Source organism: Panthera pardus, unplaced genomic scaffold (assembly GCF_024362965.1).
Source record: "Panthera pardus isolate Hobbes unplaced genomic scaffold, ASM2436296v1 HiC_scaffold_24, whole genome shotgun sequence".
Taxonomy (NCBI): Eukaryota; Metazoa; Chordata; class Mammalia; order Carnivora; family Felidae; genus Panthera; species Panthera pardus.
The window spans coordinates 108,502,464-108,522,753 of NW_026526810.1; the positions used below are offsets into that span (position 1 = coordinate 108,502,464).

At 37.5% G+C, this 20,290-nt stretch overlaps 1 protein-coding gene across 9 annotated transcripts in view; it reads left to right on the forward strand.

Moving 5' to 3' along the window:
- PCNX1 (pecanex 1) overlaps positions 1–20,290 on the forward strand; it is a 169,750-nt gene that overhangs the window by 143,899 nt on the left and 5,561 nt on the right. For all 9 annotated transcript variants that reach the window (XM_019451368.2, XM_019451370.2, XM_019451369.2 and 6 more), the window contains 9 exons: positions 4,577–4,830; positions 6,544–6,774; positions 7,413–7,513; positions 8,290–8,440; positions 13,522–13,752; positions 14,573–14,847; positions 16,472–16,677; positions 19,157–19,599; positions 20,004–20,144. In XM_019451368.2, the coding sequence (XP_019306913.2) occupies positions 4,577–4,830; positions 6,544–6,774; positions 7,413–7,513; positions 8,290–8,440; positions 13,522–13,752; positions 14,573–14,847; positions 16,472–16,677; positions 19,157–19,599; positions 20,004–20,144 (2,033 nt within the window). The remainder of the gene's footprint in view (positions 1–4,576; positions 4,831–6,543; positions 6,775–7,412; positions 7,514–8,289; positions 8,441–13,521; positions 13,753–14,572; positions 14,848–16,471; positions 16,678–19,156; positions 19,600–20,003; positions 20,145–20,290) is intronic.

A 20,290-nucleotide genomic window follows, 5' to 3' on the forward strand; every position in this document is an offset into this window, starting at 1 on the left:
GAGCAAGTGCTTTTCTAAAATTCTTCCATTCACTGAAAGTAAGATTGTACTTGTGTGACACTCAAATTAAGGCACTAAATGTTGATGTTTGTTATTCATTTATGATGTTTGTCATCCAATCTCTCTCTTTCACAATGTCCTATTCTTGTTTTATGATTTGTTTCTGCGTCTCCAACAGAGCCCAAGACCTTAATTCCATCTCTCTAGAGTCTTATCTAATGTTCAGAACTAACCCAACTAGACTCATCCAAAAGTCAGCACCCCCTCACCACGACACCTACTACTGCCGTGACCTTAACTTTTTAAAAAGAATTCACCTTTCTTTTTTAACTTTTTTGTTTTTTTAAACAAATGTGTGTGGGGAGGATATTTTATCTAGCATTTCTGTATGTGTGAGTCAGAAGGGGGTCCTTCTTAGGATCTGCTAATTTCACCATAGTGGTCAGAAACTCTCCAAATCAGAAATTGATCCAAATTCTCACTCTTCCAACTTTCACTCTCTGGTACCGAGTAGATTCAAATAAAATTTTGGACAGACTTTTTACCATTCAGACTCTCACTATTTGCCAAACAAAACTCAAACTTATGTGGGAACATAGTATGTCTTACTACCTGAATTTGTGCTGGATTTGGATAGCAAGAGATACCTATAATTCTTTACTCAGCCATAGTGATTTTTTAAAAATGCTTATTTATTTGGGGGAGGGAAGAGAGAGAGAGGGAGAGAGAGAATCCCAAGCAGGCTTCACGCTGGCAGACACAGGGCTCGATATCATGAACTGTGAGATCATGACCTGGGCCGGTATCAGGAGTCGGACACCCAACTGACCAAGTCACCTAGGTGCCCCAGTGATTTTTTCTTTACAGGCAAATTTGATCATATCCCTTTCAGACCTAAAATTTTCAGCGGCTTTCCACTGCATTTAAAATAGAGTTCATATCCTTAGCATGCCCTACCACACTGTTTGTTATCTGGCTTTGCCAGTTTCTCCAAACCCACTTTATCCCACCGTCCTCACTCACTCTAGTCACACTGGCCTTGCCTTCAGGGTCTTAACTGTGCTGTTCTTTACTAAGGACTTTTTACTGCCTTTCCTTTTGCCCAAAACGTACCAGCCATCCCCCCTCCTCCCACCAGTCTTCCACCTGGCTAATTCCTTAATTATCTTTAAGCATTAACCTAAATATCGCTTTCTCAGAGAAGCCTTCTCTAAACACCTAGCCCACATGATTATCTCATGTTGCCATTTATACCTCCTTAGCACTCAGCATGATTATAATTTCATTTTTATTTGTGTTTGTTTGAGGTGTATTTCTCCTTTAGCCCAGAGGTGGCAAACTCTTTGGGCTTTTGGAAGCATGCACATTTTCTGTTGCATATTTTTATTTGATTTTTTTTTTTTAAACAATTCTTTAAAAACAAAAACCATTCTTAGTTTGGATTTGGCCCTGGGCTGTATTTTGCAAACCTTTGCAGTAGGTTGTAAGCTCCTCAAGAGCAGGAATCTTGTCTGCTGTATTCATTACTGTGTATCCAGTACTTACTTCAGCAGTTAGCATATAATACATAATAGTTAATTTTGTAGAATGATCAAGTAAGTGTATAGCAGTTTCTCCTTTCTTTTTATTCCAGAATTCTCATGAGGTCTGTTTATGTTCTTGCCTATATCTTGTGATCTTTGGTTATTTTCTTTCCTTCACAGTGTTATCCCCTGTCCCAACTACCTACTGCCTCTCAAAATACTAATCAAGAGTGTCAGCATTTTACCAAAAAGATATTTGGATCTGCTGAGCATTTTGATGTATCTTCTGGGTATAGTCCATTAAGCCAATTTAATTCCTTGGTTTTACTGTGTCTCGTAGTGGATTCTAAATATTAAGTGACATTTAACTAAACAGATTTCTTGATCAGTTTGCTATACATCTTGGTTAAATCCCTTTATATTTATTTCATTTACATTTTTATTTTACTGATATTCTTAATATTCTTTTCCATGTAAATTTTATGTCAAAAATTTATCAATCATTTTTTTGTCTACCAAAATTTTGTTATTATAACTTCTACAGTGTTAACTTTTTATTTGTAAATGTTACTTCTGCCAAGCACAGTTTTCCGGGTCAAACTTTATAGGTCAAAAATGTATTATGCTAATGGAATTCCTCTCGGTTTTTACTCAAATTACTTTTGACATGTCTGTTTTTCTTAATTGCCAGTTTTATTTAATTTCATCAGTAATATTCACTATGAAGTGACTGAAAGACATAGCTAATCCAGGAAATAATTGGTAATGGGTTCCTTATAACGTATTCTGGAATCCCTTTCCAGGTCTCAGCGTTCTTTTTTTCAGTTGCTAGTATTAATTCCTATGCTTTTTAATGACTTTATTTTCTAACCCAAATGTATTGCTAGGGTATGTTGGGGTAGGAACTGTTCTTGGGATTTGCATGGTAGAGTAAAAACACCCCACGTTAATGCAGTTACTCAGTTCACTTTATTCTGCTGCTCTGAACAAGGGTCTCATTCTGTCTCCTCAATAAATGTCAGCATCTCCAAGTTCCCTCTTGCCATGTGTTTTTTCTATATACTGCTCACAAAGTGATCTGCACAGAGTAGAGCTGTCTTTCATTGTGTCTCTCCTTTACTTAAAAACCTTTGGTCTAGTCAGACCTTCCAGAAAGATGACAAAATGAATAAAATGAAGTAATAACATAAAATCTAAGGAACAGACCCAGCTTCATGCCACACTTTTAAAATGCCAGTCTCAGGATGTTTCTTCTAGAAACTGAATAATTCTTTGCCCTCTCTAGCCTATTCTGGCACATGGAAAAAGGAGAATTTCTCCAGGCTTGTTACAAAGCCAGTGTAATACTGATGACAAAATACAACTAAACTGACTAAAAAAGTAACTAGTTTAACCCACATGTGGCCATAGATGCAAAATTTTTCAGAACCCAGAATCAGCAGAAACCAGGAGTTCCTTTTTTCAGGTTCCTTTTCCTAGTTGAGTCATTTTCATTTTTTAAATTAAGTATTAGAAAGCAAATTAATAGAATTCATCTTTTAATAGGTTATAGGAGAAGACAATAAAATACGATGTTCCAGAAGATGCTAGGAGACTTTTGATTAAATTTCATTTCCTTTATTGGTCTGAAAAACACTTCCTAAAATCACACACATCCTTATTCTGAAAAGGGAAAAAAAAAAGTTTGTGAATATAGATCTGTAGTCATGAGCGTGTGTGGTGGTCAGCTGCAGCAGACATTCCTGTTAATGTCAGGTTCAAGCCAGGGTTTTTCTTTTTACCACGGTGTGACATTATTCCGGAAGTACTCAGCAATGTATTTGAGTAAGAAATGAAACAGCAGAGCTGTTCAGAGTTCTAGAGTGATAAACAACATGGCTCTTGAGCCCTGTCCCAGCCTACCTCTTCAGCCTTATCGTTCACACCACCACCACCAAAAACCACCACCACCACCACCCGGGTTGGTTTTCATGGCATCTTTTTCTCTCAGAGCAGTGTTTTTCAAACCTGGATGGTGTATATGTTCTCTTTAAAGAAAAATATTATCGTAAAGTCTCGTATAAGTTATTTAGCCTAAATATGTGCCTTTATAAAATTACGTGTAATCCCCTTATAATCCTTATATAAGGAATTTACTAATTAAGTGGAAGCAAGACCACAGAACAAGATAAGATAAAAATTAACATCAGTGTGACAGGTGATATCTTACTGGCACTAGATTGCTGTGGATGTAATTGTGTATTCCAATTTTGTATTTTCCCTTCAGTAACATTAATGCAGGAAATGCCTGTTTGGTATCTTGTATAAAAGAATGTAACTTCAAAGAATTGTTTGCTAGTGCCAAATAATCAGATCTCATAACTAATTAAATTTTATCAGCAGATAAGCTTCAAATGCCAATAATATAATTTTAACAAATTATTGTTGGAATTGGCAGCAGAAAAATTATGTATTTAAGATTAAATTATCATGAACCTTTACAGTTTATATATCCAAATAAGCAGGATGTACATAATATTCCTGCTTGCAGTACGGACATGATACTGATAAACAGAGCTCAGATTCTTTTGAGTTCTGCATGTCTGGCTATATTGTGTGTCCTGTGACGATTTACTTCTAATTCAGTCCTTCCCTTATTGAATTAACTCAAACCTTCATGAGATGTCCCTTTACTCATTGGCCTTCATTTGACATAAATGCTATTGTAAACCCAAATTTGAAAAGTTTGGGATCAGTGAATCAAAATTAAGAAGGTCACTGCGCAAATTTTCAGAACCTTCAATGCACTAATGCATGTTGTGATTCTTCAGGAAATGAATATATAATATGTCTACTTGCTGGAGCTTCCTGTAGTTTGTTAATGAAGATTCCAGGGCAAATCAGTCACATACTTTCAATTACTATAAAAGGTGTCCTTTTTCTAAATTTCTTGTGTCTTTGAAGCACTTATTTTTCTATTTCATATTTTTTTTTCTCCTTTGTATTCACTCGTGTCTTTCTTTCTCTCTCTCTCTCTCTCTCTCTCTCTCTCTCTCTCTCTCATTCTCTTTAAGGTACTTACTGTCAACAACGGGAAGTAGAGGCCATTACTGAAGGCGTTGAAGAAGATGAAGGATTTTGCTGTTGTGAACCTGGTCATATTCCTCATGTGCTTTCATTTAATGCTGCATTTAGCCAGCGCTGGCTAGCTTGGGAAGTGATAGTCACTAAGTATATTCTGGAGGGGTATAGCATCACTGACAATAGTGCTGCTTCTATGCTTCAAGTCTTTGATCTTCGGAAAGTACTCACCACTTACTATGTCAAGGTAAGGGAATGTGCCTCGTTAGATCTCCTGATAGTTGGAAGTTTTTTTTGGGAAAGACGTATGTATATTTTTTGTACCTGTGCTTTGCTTCTAAGTAGTGATTTAAATTCTCTAGCATCCAGTAAGTCAGTAAAGTATACCTATAAAGGTCTTGCTGTTTCTTTAGTTGAGCTTACTCCATTTGTTTATTAATAATAATAGCTATTATTTGTAGTTCATGTGTTTTAGGCACCAGGCTAAGGAATATGCATATATACAAATATATGTATCTTACCCAGTTTCCTAAGGGAGTATCACATCTCTGTTTTACAAGTAAACAAAAATCAGATGTTACCCGTCCCAAGTCCTCTAACTAGCAAGTGGAGTTACGGATTTAAAACATAGGCTTGTCTGACTCCTGAGCCCTTGCTGTTGACCACTGCTTTGCACTGCTTTCAATAAACTGAATAAAAGTATTGCAAGATCTGGGAGTTCCCCAAGACCACCCTCACTTGTGACACCAGCTGCAGGGGCCACTCTCAGATTCAGTAATTTGCCAGAAGGACTCACAGAACTCAGCAAGGCCATTATACTCTTGATTAGGATTTATAACGGTGGAAGGATACAGATTAAAATCAGCCATGCAGATAGGCATATAGGGCAGGGTCCAGAAACACCAAGGCATGAGCTTCCAGTTGTCTTCTCCCGGTGTAGTTGTGCACACAATGCCCATTTCTCCCGGCAGCAGATGTGTGACAGTATTCACAGAGTATTGTCAACTAAGGAAGCTTGCTTCAGCCACGGTATATAGAGTTTTTATTGGAGTGCAGTCACTTAAATGTGGCTGACCACCCACACGGCCAGCCTTAGTTTCCAGCTCCTCCAGAGGTCATGGCTCTAAGCCCCAAGTGAACAAAGAGTCTTAATCAGCCAAGGCATTCCAAGGGAGTAGAAGTTATTTCCCAGGACCCAAGGGCAGATACCAAACCTCTCTTTGGGCAAGGCTAGTTCTTTACTACACCGGTATTCTGTTTTTGCTGAAGATTTTACAAGATTACAGCACAGCTATGATTTGGCGGCCTGCAGACAAAGCCAATATTTTCAAGAGGGAAATGTGTGCTAAATTTCGGTGACCCATGTCTGGATTTTCCACATCTGTTTTACTTCCTCTATGTATCACCTTATTTGTGCTGATTGGGATGAATGTTAAATCTTATATTTAATGTTTGGTTAAACCCAACCTCAGGGAGATAGATTTTATAGTTTTTACATGCTGTGCGTCTGCATGTGTATATGGGATTTTCCAATTCTGATTCTAAATAGATATATTTCTGTCGCTTTATTATTATAATTCTATAACTTGACCTAGTATCACAAGCTGATTTAATAACTTTCTATGAGCAATTTCTCAAATCCATCACAGTAAAGTTTTTCTGCCTCTCTTAAAATACCCTAAACTCAAAAGTTCTAAAATCAATAGAATTATTTTGAATTTGCCTTGCTGAATTTATGGTTGTGATTTTTAAAGTATTAAATTAACTGTTCATCCAGAAAGACCTGAGGTACATTTTTTACAGCATTCCTAAAATGTATTCTTACAGTATTGAGCTAGAATAAAATATTAAGTTATACAATCAGTATAAACTGTTGGCATTTATTTAGTGAGAAATTGGAGTTAATCCAAATTATAATTTAACCTGGATTTTTTTTTTTTTTAAATCTTTTCCCCATTAGGGTATCATTTATTATGTTACAACTTCTTCTAAGCTAGAGGAGTGGCTAGCTAATGAGACAATGCAGGAGGGACTGCGTTTGTGTGCAGATCGAAATTATGTTGATGTAGACCCAACATTTAATCCAAACATTGATGAAGACTATGACCATCGACTAGCTGGCATATCCAGGGAGAGTTTCTGTGTGATTTACCTCAACTGGATAGAGTATTGCTCTTCCCGAAGAGCAAAGGTAGAGGTTATTTCATTTATAACTGTTTGAGCCTATTTTTTCAGAGATGGAAAGACTATCCCTGTTTGTTATTATGAGGTCAGTTTTTCCAGATCTTTCTCTTCCTGATCATCTGAGTAAGAGAATCTGCAGTTGTTAAAAAAAAAAAAAAAAAAAAAAAAAAAAAGAGGTTGAGGGGAAGCAATATTCTCCAGATAGCAATTTGATTTTCTTTACTATAGTTATAGTCACTGGGAGGGTAATACAGCCGTCACTAATAGCCAGCTTATGTCCAGAAATAACTAATTAATAGATAGAATATTGTATTTTCAGGAGAGGACGTTATCAGTAATGGTGTATACCAGTAAATACTTTGAGATGTTTTGCTAAGGTCCTTATACTTTATAAAACAGCCAGTTTTTTAAGTTTGTTCTGCTATTATAAAGTATTCGATTTTACTTAAAGGTTTCAAAGAGCCTCCTCATACATATTGATACTTCATTTTATACTGATTTGCTAAGCTTCTTCTCATTAGAACTATTTGAAGACATGGAAATTGTATGCTAGTTGAGTTCTTCATTCTGATTTGTTAAATATCTTCTGATTTGTTAAAATACCTTTATACCTTTCTGATAACTAATGTTCTTTGTTTTTTAAAGCCACTGGATGTAGACAAAGATTCATCCCTGGTGACTCTTTGTTATGGACTTTGTGTTCTGGGACGGAGAGCTTTGGGGACTGCATCCCACCATATGTCCAGGCAAGGAAGGCATTTCTGTTTTCAGGAAAAGAGTAGGGGGAGTTATATAACATAAATCTGAAAAATCTGAAATAGCTTTTCAGAATGCTTATTCTATGCTAATTTATTGCAAAAGTCTCTTCTGATACTGGTTTTTTATAGATCTTTGAACATAGTTGAGTTCTCTCAAGTGGTTAATAGCTGGCTTTTAAAATTCACACGTGTGGGTAACTACTGGTAACAAAAATTTAATGGAGTTAAGTCATTTTTAATAATCACCCCATAAAGTTTATTGGTCTCCCCCTGTTTTATATCTGTTTTTCTAATGATTTACCTCTTTTTATTTTTCCATATATCCATGTAGTTTTTGTCCAGAGCATTTATGCTTTTAATATGGCTAATCTAGTACATTAGATTTAGGGAGTATAAATATAAACTGAATTTCTTGACATACGCATCTTAATGAATTAGAATTAAGAAATATTACCTGGTTTAGATTCTTTTGTGATTACTATATGTTTTCCAATAGGCCCTCCTTAAGTTTTTGTAGCTTATATACTCTTCGTTGTTGATTTTCATGGACTCACTGTTATAGTGGTTACTAAACAAGGATCCCAGCTCAAACAGGCCCTATATCCCTTGTGATTCTGATTGAGGGGTTCTGGCATTAGTACAGTCTTTGGAATCTGTATTTGCAAAACACTCCCAGATGATTCTGATGTACAACCACATGTAAGAATCAGTGTGATGGAAGATCTTTGTCAAAATGTGTAAACTTTTATCTCCAATCCTAACAGTAATTTAGAGTCATTCCTCTATGGACTGCATGCCCTATTTAAGGGAGATTTCCGTATTTCTTCAATTCGAGATGAATGGATCTTTGCTGACATGGAATTACTAAGGAAAGTAGTAGTCCCGGGGATCCGCATGTCCATTAAACTTCATCAGGTAAGAAAAGGAAAACTATAATGTATTACTGGTGTTTAATGGTGCTTGTTCACTTCCAAATTATGTTCCTGGGGAACTTTTGAGAAACATTTCATTCGAAAAACAGAAAAACATGATTTATGGCAAGATATTAAATCTTAGAAGCCTGAACGTATGTTTCTAAGAGTAAATTTGAATATTAATATTAAAGAGTAAATGATCTGGGCACGAACTTGAGGCAAACTGTAAGCAGTGACAAACTGGAAATAAAGGTCCCTCACCCTTAGAATTCTTGTTTTGACCTTACATTTCACATGTGATTCAAGCCTCTTCCGTAGCTGAATGTTAGCCAACTCCCAGTGCAGTGGAGTAGCATCTCGGCAGAGTTGTAAGTGCTGCTATTACTGAACTCTGTGTTTAGTGTAGCAAGTTATATAGAACGATAGATGGTCAGGACAGATTTAGCCTTAGTTAAATAATCCTAATAGGGTAATAAAAATTAAAATGTAACCCCCAAATACGTTTCCAAAGCCCTGGATCATTTCAAGACTGTATTATGAAATTAAGAACTGGTGCTTGCTGCCCTAATCATTCCACTTGACAATAGTCATCAGATCTGGTGACAAAGACTGCCTGATAAGCCTCATTAAAATGCATCTTTTATACTCAAATCTGTTTGAATATTTTTCCCCCCACATAATGGGTGAATTACTCTGCAAGTGATATTACTATAATCTAAGACTGCTGGAATAAAGTCAATGTCCCATATTATTTAGGAGATTACTGATCAGGGATATATTATTTGAAAGTCTCTGTTGAAAATGGAATAGTATTTTGAGGATCATGGAGAAAATGTACATTTGGGAACAAAGAGTTGTCTTTGTTCTTCAGACTGGCTTTCTGGTTTTGAGACAATTCAGTGTCTTTAAAAAGAAAAAAATAATGACTTTAGGTTAAAGTGTTTTTAAAACTTCAGAATTTCTCAAAAGGCACTGGTTAGTATATCTGCTCTGTAAGAAATACTCTTTTACATAACATGATTATCTAACAACTCCAAATAGAGAGATCGTCAGTTAATTCTAAAAGTTATGACAAGTATTTTATCTCCATTTGTCAGAGAAGAAACTGAGGCACAGGGTATCTGTATTTTCTGATACCATAGGTCTTTGCCCCCATCTCTCCCTACAGGTGCTCTTACCTGTTGCTGCCACGTTCATTTCCTTACATGTTCCTTTGGCGGTGGCATTATTGCCTGTGACAGTGTTTCTCTACCTTACATGATGGCCCAACACAGTTGGGTAAACTCACTCTCATTAGCCGTGACTGACAACAACAGTGACAAGCAGGGGGTAAGGGGTTGGAATCAGGAACCCAGGAGCCACGGAAGGCTGGTGAGGGGAAGGTAGGGAACACAAGTGCCCCTGGAGAAATTTCATAATTCTGACACACCTTTGAGAAGGCTGAAGTGGACCCATTCAGTGGTAAGAAACAACCATTTATAAGCATCATTTTGAGACAGAATTTGGGTTGCCCATGAGGGACTCTCAGGCCAAGAAAAGATAGATCTGTAAATAGGTAATCTCCAAGGTTTGTATGTTGTACACTCCTGAAAACTCCCAAAAGCAAAAAATGGGCAATGTTAAGCGAACAATATTAAAAGAGAGGATATGCATACACATTCCATGGAACCCAGAAATAATTACCTAAGAGAATGAAAGTTTATGTCTGTACAAAGAACACACATGTGTGCATTGGAGTCTTAATTGTAATTGCCTCAAACTGGAAACAACTCAACTGTCCATCAACAGACGAACAAACTATGGTATATCTACATGATAGAATATTACCTAGCAATAAAAAGGAATGGACTACTGTTAGACTCCACAACATGAATGAATCTCAAACATTATGCAGAGTAGAAGCCAGACATAAAAAGAGTACATATTGTATAATTTTATTTATATAAAATCTAAAGCCAAACTAGTCTGTAGCCACAGAGAGCAGATTAGTGGTCCCTTGGGATGTGGAGATTGATTGAATGCCAAAAGACAGGAAGGAGTGTTTGGGAATGAGGGAGAACTTTTATATCTAGAATGTAGCAGTGATTACATGGGTGTGCATATTTGTCAAAATGCTTCTAACTGCATGGTTAAAATGGTATTGTTTGTTACATGTAACTTTTACTTCAAACTTAAAAAAAGGGTTTTTTTCCCAGAAAGCTAGAAATATAAAGTTCCTCTTAACCCTTGCCTCTCAATCTTTGCTAATGTGTGTTTAGTACTTTGTAGGTGTGTTTAATTTATGCTTTTTCCTTTACAGTTCTTTTTTGATTTTTTAATTCTCCAATCTAGTGTATTATGTTTTTACTTTATAAATTAAAATTTATAATCTGTGTAGTATTTATAATTTTACACTGTTGTACAGCATATTAGTGCTCTTATATACATGATGTCTCCACAACCCAGAAAATTATCATTATTGTTACTATTTTTTAGTAAACTGGGGGGAAACCCATTTATTTATTTAATTTTTGAGAGACAGAGACAGAAGGTGAGTGGGGGAGGGGCAGAGAGAGAGAGGAAGGTACAGAATCTGAAACAGGCTCCAGGCTCTGAGCTGTCAGCACAGAGCCCCACACAGGGCTCGAACAACCGTGAGATCACCACCTGAGCCGAAGTCTGATCCTTAACTGACTGAGCTACCCAGGCGCCCCAACCCAGAAAATCATTTAAATCCCAATTTGGTAGGTGAAGACTAAGAACTCAGAGAAATTAAGCAAATTGCCTTTTTTATGTGTTCTCTTGTTCATGTGTTTTCTTCTCTATTTAATCATTTTGTAAAACACTTTACCTCCGTATTTTACCATTTTCATTAGTCTCAACATCCAGTTTGGCTTATAAGTGACATGATGAAAATCTTACAGTCAGTCTGTGATTGAGGACAAAGATGTTTTGTTTTGAGAGTGTGTGCGTGAGAGAAAGCAGGGGAGGAGCAGAAGGAGAAAGAGAAAGAATCTTCAGCAGGCTCCCTGCTCAGGAGAGAGCCTGACATGGGGATCAGTCTCACAACCCTGAGATTATGACCTGGGCCAAAATCAAGAGTCAGATGTTCAACTGACCGAGGCACCCAGGTGCCCCATATTTCTTATTTGTCTTTACATCATCATTGCTTAGCACAATGCTTGGCCGCCAGTGAATGCTAAATGAATCAGTTTCATTATCTTCAAAAAATATATCTTGTGCATTGGCTTATAACTTCTCAAGTGTATTTTTAAAACGCCTTTGAAAAACTTTTGCCAGAACTGGGAACATTTGCTCTTTTTATTTGAAACATAATGAAAAAGATCACCCAAGAGTATCTTCCCATCACCCATACCATTGTACAGCCCTTCCAAGAAGCAGCTACTGCCAATAATTTGATGTATATCTTTTCTGATTTCCCTAAGTTCATAGACATTTCCATCTATATGTATAAATATTTGCCTTTTTAAAAATATAATTGTGCTACATAAAATGATCTGTGGCATATGCTTTCCCCCCTATTTAATATAACATGGATGGGGTATCTGGGTGGCTCATTTGGTTAAGTGTCCAACTCTTGATTTTGGCTCAGGTCATGATCTCACAATTCGTAAGATCAAAGCCTGTATTGGGCTCTGTGCAGACATCAAGGAGCCTGCTGAGGATTCTCTCTCTCTCTCTCTCTCTCTCTCTCTCTCTCTGCCCCTCCCCTGCTCAGTGCACATATGTGTGTGCTATTTCTCTCTCAAAATAAATAAACTTAAAAAATACATATAACGTGAATAGCCAGCACATACAGAGGCACATCACATTTTTAATGGCTCTGTAGTATTTCAGGGTATGATTTTTAACTACAGTTTACTTAGCAATTTCTGTATTCATGGACATTCTGCTTGTTTCAAATACTTTGCCTCCAAAGCAATATTCATTCAGCCCAATGAGAAGAAATATTTGAACAAGATTAAACATACTCCATTTTGACATGCCTAATATTTTCCAACTTTGTCCATTTTATTAAGAATATAATTATTCCCTATGTCTGCACTTCTATTTTCCATTCAAAAATTATACCAACACTACCATACAAAGGAACTGTTCCTTCCTTAGAGGAACTATTTGCTACAAGAGAGTGCATTATATGATATCTGGTTATCTGCTGATATGAGAAAGTGAGCTTAATATTTAAAGGAAAGGTTAGGAGGGTTGGTGTACAGAGGTATTGTTAATTTGTAAACGTGGCTTAAGCCACGTTCTCTAGAAACAGAGTCAGAGTCCAGGACTCCTATGCAAGAGATTGACAGGGTGCCCTCCAGGGAATTTGTAAGGAAGGGAGAGAAGCAAGGAAGAAGCTAAACAGAACTTGTATTTCAGCTGAATTCTAGCTTCCGCTGAATTCTAGAGTGAGTTCTGGAGTGTCAGTGTCACCAAGAGTTACATTAGAGGGAACTTTTATGTATATTAGAGTTGTATGTAAGAGGGAATTTTTATGTAGTTTAGCCTTCCTTAACTGATACCAGTGAGACAGTTCTTGAACAGAAAAAAATTATGTGTGAATGAAGACATGTAAAACCCAACATGAAGAGAAAAAGAAAATACATAAAAATGGGAAAAGTATTTATTTATTTAAAACTTAGAGGATAGGGTTGGATTGAAGAATTTACAAAAGTAGTACAGCAGTAATGAGCTAATCCCTAGTCTGATTGAATTTAAGAATCTCTGATTTATCTCTAATAATAACAATATGTATGGATATGAAACATTCATATTAAACCAGTTTTTAAGAATTTTCATTTAGTAACTGAGTAGTAACTATAGAAGCTTTTATCAGTACACTGGAAGTCCTCCACTTCCTATAAACCATATTTTGGGGGCACTTGGATTGCTTAGTTAAGCATCCAACTTCGTCTCAGGTCATGATCTCACAGTTCATGAGTTTGAGCCCCACATGGGGCTCTGCACTGACTGTGGAGTCTGCGTGGGATTCTCTGTCTCTCTCTCTCTCTCTCTGCCCTGTTAGTGCTCTGTCTCTCTCTCAAAATAAATAAACTTTAAAAAAAAACCACATTTTTAATTTCTGTTTAGGATCATTTCACTTCTCCAGATGAGTATGATGACCCTACTGTGCTCTATGAAGCCATTGTGTCTCATGAAAAGAACCTCGTAATAGCTCATGAAGGGGACCCTGCGTGGCGGAGCGCGGTTCTTGCCAATTCTCCCTCCCTGCTTGCTCTGCGGCATGTCATGGATGATGGCACCAATGAATATAAGATCATAATGCTGAATAGACGATACCTGAGCTTCAGAGTCATTAAGGTAAGTTTTTGAGGTGTTTGTGTCTGAAAAAAAGAAGAAAGGAACTTACATAACCTTGTCCTAACTTTAAAAAGTCATTGAAACTCTTTTTATAGACAAAAAAAATGACCATACTACATTAGCATTATTTATGAGCACTTAATTTGATTTATTTTAATGTAATTTATTCTGTCCTCTGAAATTTTCTCAAGTATGATAGAGTCTTATAATGTTTGCTTATTTTCTTTCTGTGGCAGTCTTATCTATTATATATGCTATCTCTTCTTAGAATATCAGCATCTCTTCTTAGAATATCAGCACCATATTGCTAATCTGATTCCTAGGTTGCAAAATAATACCATAGTTTGTACTTTTCGTTGTTTTTTGTTTATTTTTTGATTTTTTAAACATCTCATGGCTTTAGGTAGCTTAATTTCTGAGATTTTATTTTAATAGTTTATAACGATTTGCTTTTTATCTACTTCATTTAATCAACCTGCAAAGTCACAAACATCCTTTTAACTCTAAATATTTGTTACTGCTCATTTCTATCAAAAATATCTTATTACCCCGATTGCAAAATGCAACACTTTATCAATTTGGTAAACTTGGTATTTTTGTAAGGCAGACCAGGGAAGAGAGTACCATGGCTGCTTATTATTTAACAGCCTACGAATGACAATGGAAAATTGAAGAGCTCCTATTCAAATGTGACGTAGTTGTATTTCTTGCTTTTCACTGTTATCATAGGTCTTTTGTATCTCTCCCATTTATACTCTTCTGTTTATATGAGTTTCATTCTTGGCCCCTTAACCTAATTCCCATGTGTTCTGGTTTTCAGGTTAATAAGGAATGCGTCCGAGGTCTTTGGGCAGGACAACAGCAAGAGCTTGTGTTTCTACGTAACCGTAATCCAGAGAGAGGGAGCATCCAGAATGCAAAACAAGCTCTGAGAAACATGATAAACTCATCTTGTGATCAACCTATTGGCTACCCAATCTTTGTCTCCCCCCTGACAACTTCTTACTCTGACAGCCACGAACAGCTTAAAGAAATCCTTGGGGGACCTATAAGCTTGGGCAATATCAGAAACTTCATAGTGTCAACCTGGCACAGGTGAGCCATGGGGTTGCATATTTCAGTGATGGTGTGTCCTGACCATCTTCATCCAAGCAGTTTTCATGAGCATCACCTGGAAAGCTTCTAGAAAAAATACAGATGCCATGACACAATCTAAACCTATTCTGTCAGGAACTTCGGGAAGTAGTCTATTTCAAACTCTTATTCAGTACATCAAATGTACAACTCTGGTCAATAACCACTGCTCCAGGGGCACCTGGGTGGCTTAGTCAGTTGAGTGTCTGACTCCTGATTTTGGCTCAGGTCATGATCTCCTTGTTCATGGGATTGAGCCCCACATCAGGTTCTGTGCCTGCTTGAGATTCTCTCCCTGGTGCTCTGCTCTTTCTTTGCTCGTGCTCTCTCTCTCTCAAAACAAATAAATTAAAAAAAAAAAAAGAACCATTCCTCCAGCATTTGGTAGAGTCTTGAATAGTTCCCTTTTCTTTAGCTTTTCTTACTCTATATTGCAGCATAGTGCCACTATTAGGATGTGTGAGCCAACAAACGGCAAATTAGAGAAAAACGTAGGAAACCTGAACAAGCTGATTACTTTTGTTTTATTCCATTCTAGCAGTAGGGGGCGCACACTGTATTTGCTGAAACTCCTGCTTGTGCGATGCGGAGATACTACTGCCATTTTAACAATCCAGTCATCACTCAGATCTCGAATCTGTGGTGTCTTCAAGTGTGCACATGAATTTTTTCTCTTCCTTTGTCTAGTAAATTACGGTGTTTTGTATAGGAACATCATAGTTTGGTGTCTGGTGAAGAAAAGTCACGGAGTATCTTCAATTTCTTACAAGCTTTTGTTCAGATCGTTAAATAACAGAACTTAAAAACAGGATGTGGAATTGGGGTGGCAAACTCTCAAATAGACATCTTCTTCTAGGCATATTCAGAAAAAAAAAAAAAGTTTCACCATTTTAATACAAGAAAGAAGAAATAAACCAGAGTGGCGTTCGAAGAAATTTCTTTCCAAAATTATCCGTTGTGCTGGAATTGCCTTGAAGAGGTTGAGTTCTCTTCCCCCGAGAGAAATGGTATAGAGATTAGAGTGCCTAACTGCCCTGGTTTGCCCAGCACTGAGAGGTCTCCTGGGAAGCAAGACGTTCAGTGCCAGACTGAGAAAATTAACTGTAGGCTATCCGGGATAGTTGGTCACCCCACATTAAAAAGGCAGGGGCAGGGCAGTGATTACAGCAGTGCTCATCCAAGTGTGCTACAGCAGAGATGAGGTCTTCCGGGGTGCACACTTCAGAGGTGCTGAACAGACACTGCCAAGAATTCTGTTTCCATCTGTAATCTTAATGGTGCAGTTTTGTTATGTGCAGTTTATTATGGTTCAGGAAAGAAGGCAAGATCAGAAAAGATGATAGAGTATATAAAAGTGAAGGTAGATTGGGAAGAATTGAGGCAGTGAGTATAACGGGGATAGTTCTTAGGCCATCCTTTGAAAACATAACTGACCTTTTTTTGTTTCTCATATTGACTATGCTGTAAAGACTTTGAAAGGTGAATGTTAGTAGCATTAAACATTCTGAATAGCTAGAAATAGAATAAAACCCCTATCTTGAGGTGATTGTGGGATAATGCTGCTTACTTTGGTGTTTGTTCCCAGGTTAAGGAAAGGGTGTGGGGCTGGCTGTAACAGTGGTGGCAATATTGAAGATTCCGACACTGGAGGTGGAATTTCCTGCACTAGTAACAATGCAACAAGTGCCAGTGACCCCCATAGCAATGTGTCCCAGGGAAGCACTGCAAATCCAGGGCAAGGGTCGGGAGCAGGACCCCATCCACCTGTCACATCTTATCCTCCAACACTAGGTAATGTGAAAATAAACTTATGTGTCTAAGCCTCTTAGCTCTGGGGCGCAGTTAGTATGCATGTCTAAAGAGAATTCTAGATCACCTACTTGGAAATATGTAAAAATATTTTGTTTGATTCCTGGTTGGATGTTATCCTATTTATATTTATCCCTTTATATATATGTAAAATTTGAAATGTCATGTCTTTGAAAGTATAATTTTTAAAGGCTAATAATAATCTAGTTTATAATGTGATTAACTTCTCTTTCATTGGTCAATGATTTGGTTTCTTCGAATGTTACAAATAAACTTTGTGACTGCTGTTTTCTTGGGCTAGAGACTTTAAAAATGCAATCACTAAATCAAAGTTTATGGGAATATTTAAGATTCATGACACATAAGGCCAAAAGTCTTTCCAGGAAGGTTTTGTTTTTGTTTTTGTTTTTTTAACCAGTTGGTACTCTCACCAGTTATACAAAGGAATGCCCATCCTGTAAACTTTGACCCGGAGTATTATTGGTTCCCTGCTTGCTCAGAAGAACAGGAGAAGGGGTGGTCTTTAATTTCATTGTTTTAATTTGCATTGCTCTGATACCCAAGATTGAAAGGTTTTAAACTGAGTTTATCACCTGTTTCTCTCTTTGAAGTACCTGTTAAATCTCTTGCCCATTTTTCTATTTGGTCTTTTTATTTTATTTGTATATTCTGTATTCAAGTTCTTTGTCAGTTTTCTGTACTACAAATGTCTTTTCCCATTCTATCCCTTGACTTTCGATTCTCTTTCTGTGAAGAGTGCCTCCCCTTCTTTTATTTATATATATATATATATATATATATGCACATATATAATTATTAATTATATATTATATAAATATATTGTATAAATTAATTTATATATGATTATTATTATATATTATGTTATATAAATATATATATAATTAATTTTCTAAGTTTATTTATTTTGAGAGACAGAATCCCGGGCAGGCTCCATGCTGTCAGCACTGAGCCCGATGCAGGGCTCGAACTCAAGAACTGTGAGATCGTGACCTGAGCCGAAACCAAGAGTCAGATGCTTAACCCGCTGAGCCACCCAGGCACCCCGAGTAGCTTCTCTTTTGACAAGAAGTTCTTGGTTTTAGTGTGGAGCAATTTGCTGATCTTTTCCTTTCTGATTAGTACTTTTTGTATCCTACTTAAGAAATTTTTTCCTATCCCAAGGCACTGATGGTATTTTTTTTTTTTTTTTTTTTTTTTTTTTACTAATTTTCCTTTTACATGATATCTGCAATCCACATGGTATGCAGTAGGAATCAGATTTAATCTGTTTTCATATGGCTGATTGGTTGATTCAGTGCTGTCTACTCCCCCCCCCCCCCCGCCGCTTTCTATGAACGAGATGAAGTCTTAAGACATTTACTTATGTTAAAAAAAAATCCAATAGCATTGTAATCAAGACTAAATAGGTATATTATCAACATCTTGTGGTTCTTTTTTAACTTCTGAGTGAAAAGTTAAAACTTTCAGTATGCTTTTTTACATGCTCTTTGATCAGCTCTTTGTGTTTTCAGATAGAAAGCACATGGAGGAATTTTTTCATTAGAGTTAAAACTTACTTTCTAATTCTCACATTACTGTTAGGAGTCAGGAAAAAGACAAACCTGAGGAATTCTATCAAGCAATTTGAAAAAGGACACAGAAGAACCTGCGATTCAGTATCACTGATAATTCATGTATAGTAGCAAGCCTGTAATGGATACGAAGATTGCAATGTGGTATCATCATCTCTCTATAGACCGTGTAGTGTGTCATTGGAATGGATTGAAAGGCCACTAATTCTAGACCTTGAGAAATAGTTATGGATCTTGCCACATGAATCCTTAGTAAATATTTCTCGTCGTCTCATTTCCATGAGATACTTAATTTCTGAAGTATTAAGGAGTTATTCTTGTTATTCTGAAATATTTCTGTGGAAGATATTTTAGGATTTATCCCAGCATTAAATCCAGATATTTGCTGAAATTATTTGCGTCTTTCTTTTACTCCAGAATTTTAATTTTTAAAAAGCTTTAGCAAATTGGGTAGCAATTTGGGCAAATTGGGCAGCAAACTGACTGAATGGCTCAGTCAGTTAAGTGACTGACTCTTGATCTTGGCTCAGGTCATGATCTTACAGTTTGTGATCTGCATTGACAGTGTGGACCCTACTTGGGATTCTCTCTCTCTCTCTCTCTCTCCCTCCCCCATTCACTCTCAAATAAATAAACTTTAAAAAAGAATTGACAAGCTTTAGCAAATTAAAATTATATTATCAAAACCACCCAAGAAAACCGATCTCAAATATTTATTTTTGATAACTTAAAAAGTTTTGAATATAAGCGTTAAATTCAGTACATTGAAGTCATTTTGCTTAAGGGAAGAAGATTTAGGGAAAAAAAAGAAAAGAACCGTGTTTGAATCACGCCATCTGGAACAAGTGCTGTTGTTTCTCCCTCGCTAGGCACTAGCCACAGCTCCCACTCTGTCCAGTCAAGCCTGGTCAGACAGTCCCCTGCTCGGGCCTCAGTGGCCAGCCAGTCGTCTTACTGCTACAGCAGCCGGCACTCGTCTCTCCGGATGTCCACCACGGGGTTCGTGCCCTGTCGGCGCTCGTCCACCAGTCAGATATCGCTCCGGAACTTGCCGTCCTCCATCCAGTCCCGCCTCTCCATGGTGAACCAGATGGAGCCCTCCGGTCAGAGCGGCGTGGGCTGTGTGCAGCATGGCCTCCCCTCTTCCAGCAGCTCCAGCCAGAGCATCCCGGCCTGCAAACATCACACTCTCGTGGGCTTTCTTGGGACAGAGGGAGGTCAGAGCAGTGCCGCCGACGCCCAGCCGGGCAACCCCTTAAGTCCTGGCAATAATTCACACGCCAAAAGGGGGGAAGTGATTTACAGAGTCCAAGTGAGTAAGCCCACAGTTCTGGCACTGTCTCACCTGTTTGTTTATTTCTCGTTTGTCGAGTGGAGGATGCTGGTGAAAACACACCTCATATTACTTAGTCTGAAGACTAGGACGTTTTTGAATGTTGAAAAAAGTTTCTGCCAGCCTGAAAACTGGAGGCAAGTAGTTTCTCAGTGGCGATTGTTGTTCCGCACTCAGCTGTTGTCACGTGGCCCTGGCAGTAAGGTCTGCTGTAGGCTAAAAGGAATTCAGGAGGTGGCCTTTCGGATTGTTTTTTGTCCAGTTATAGGCCATGGAGAACTTGAGACTTAGTCTGGGAAAGAGATTTTACTTGAGATTATATAATCTGTCATCATCAAGAAAAAAATTGAATTAGAAATGACCCATGTTTATTTACAATACAGATCGTGGATCCCAGTCAAGTTCTGGATGGGATCAACCTATCAAAAAGGAAAGAGCTGCAGTGGCCTGATGAGGGTGTCCGGTTAAAAGCTGGGAGAAACAGCTGGAAAGACTGGAGTCCTCAGGAGGGCATGGAAGGCCATGTGAGTTCTCTTACGAAGCTGACCCCTGCTCTCACTTTTTGTGTAGCCTGACCGACTTGTGTGCACGTTTTTAGCTAATTGATGCTCATGCTTTTTTAAATGCACCTTTTGCTGAATTATCAAACAGAATGACTATCTCTAATTTT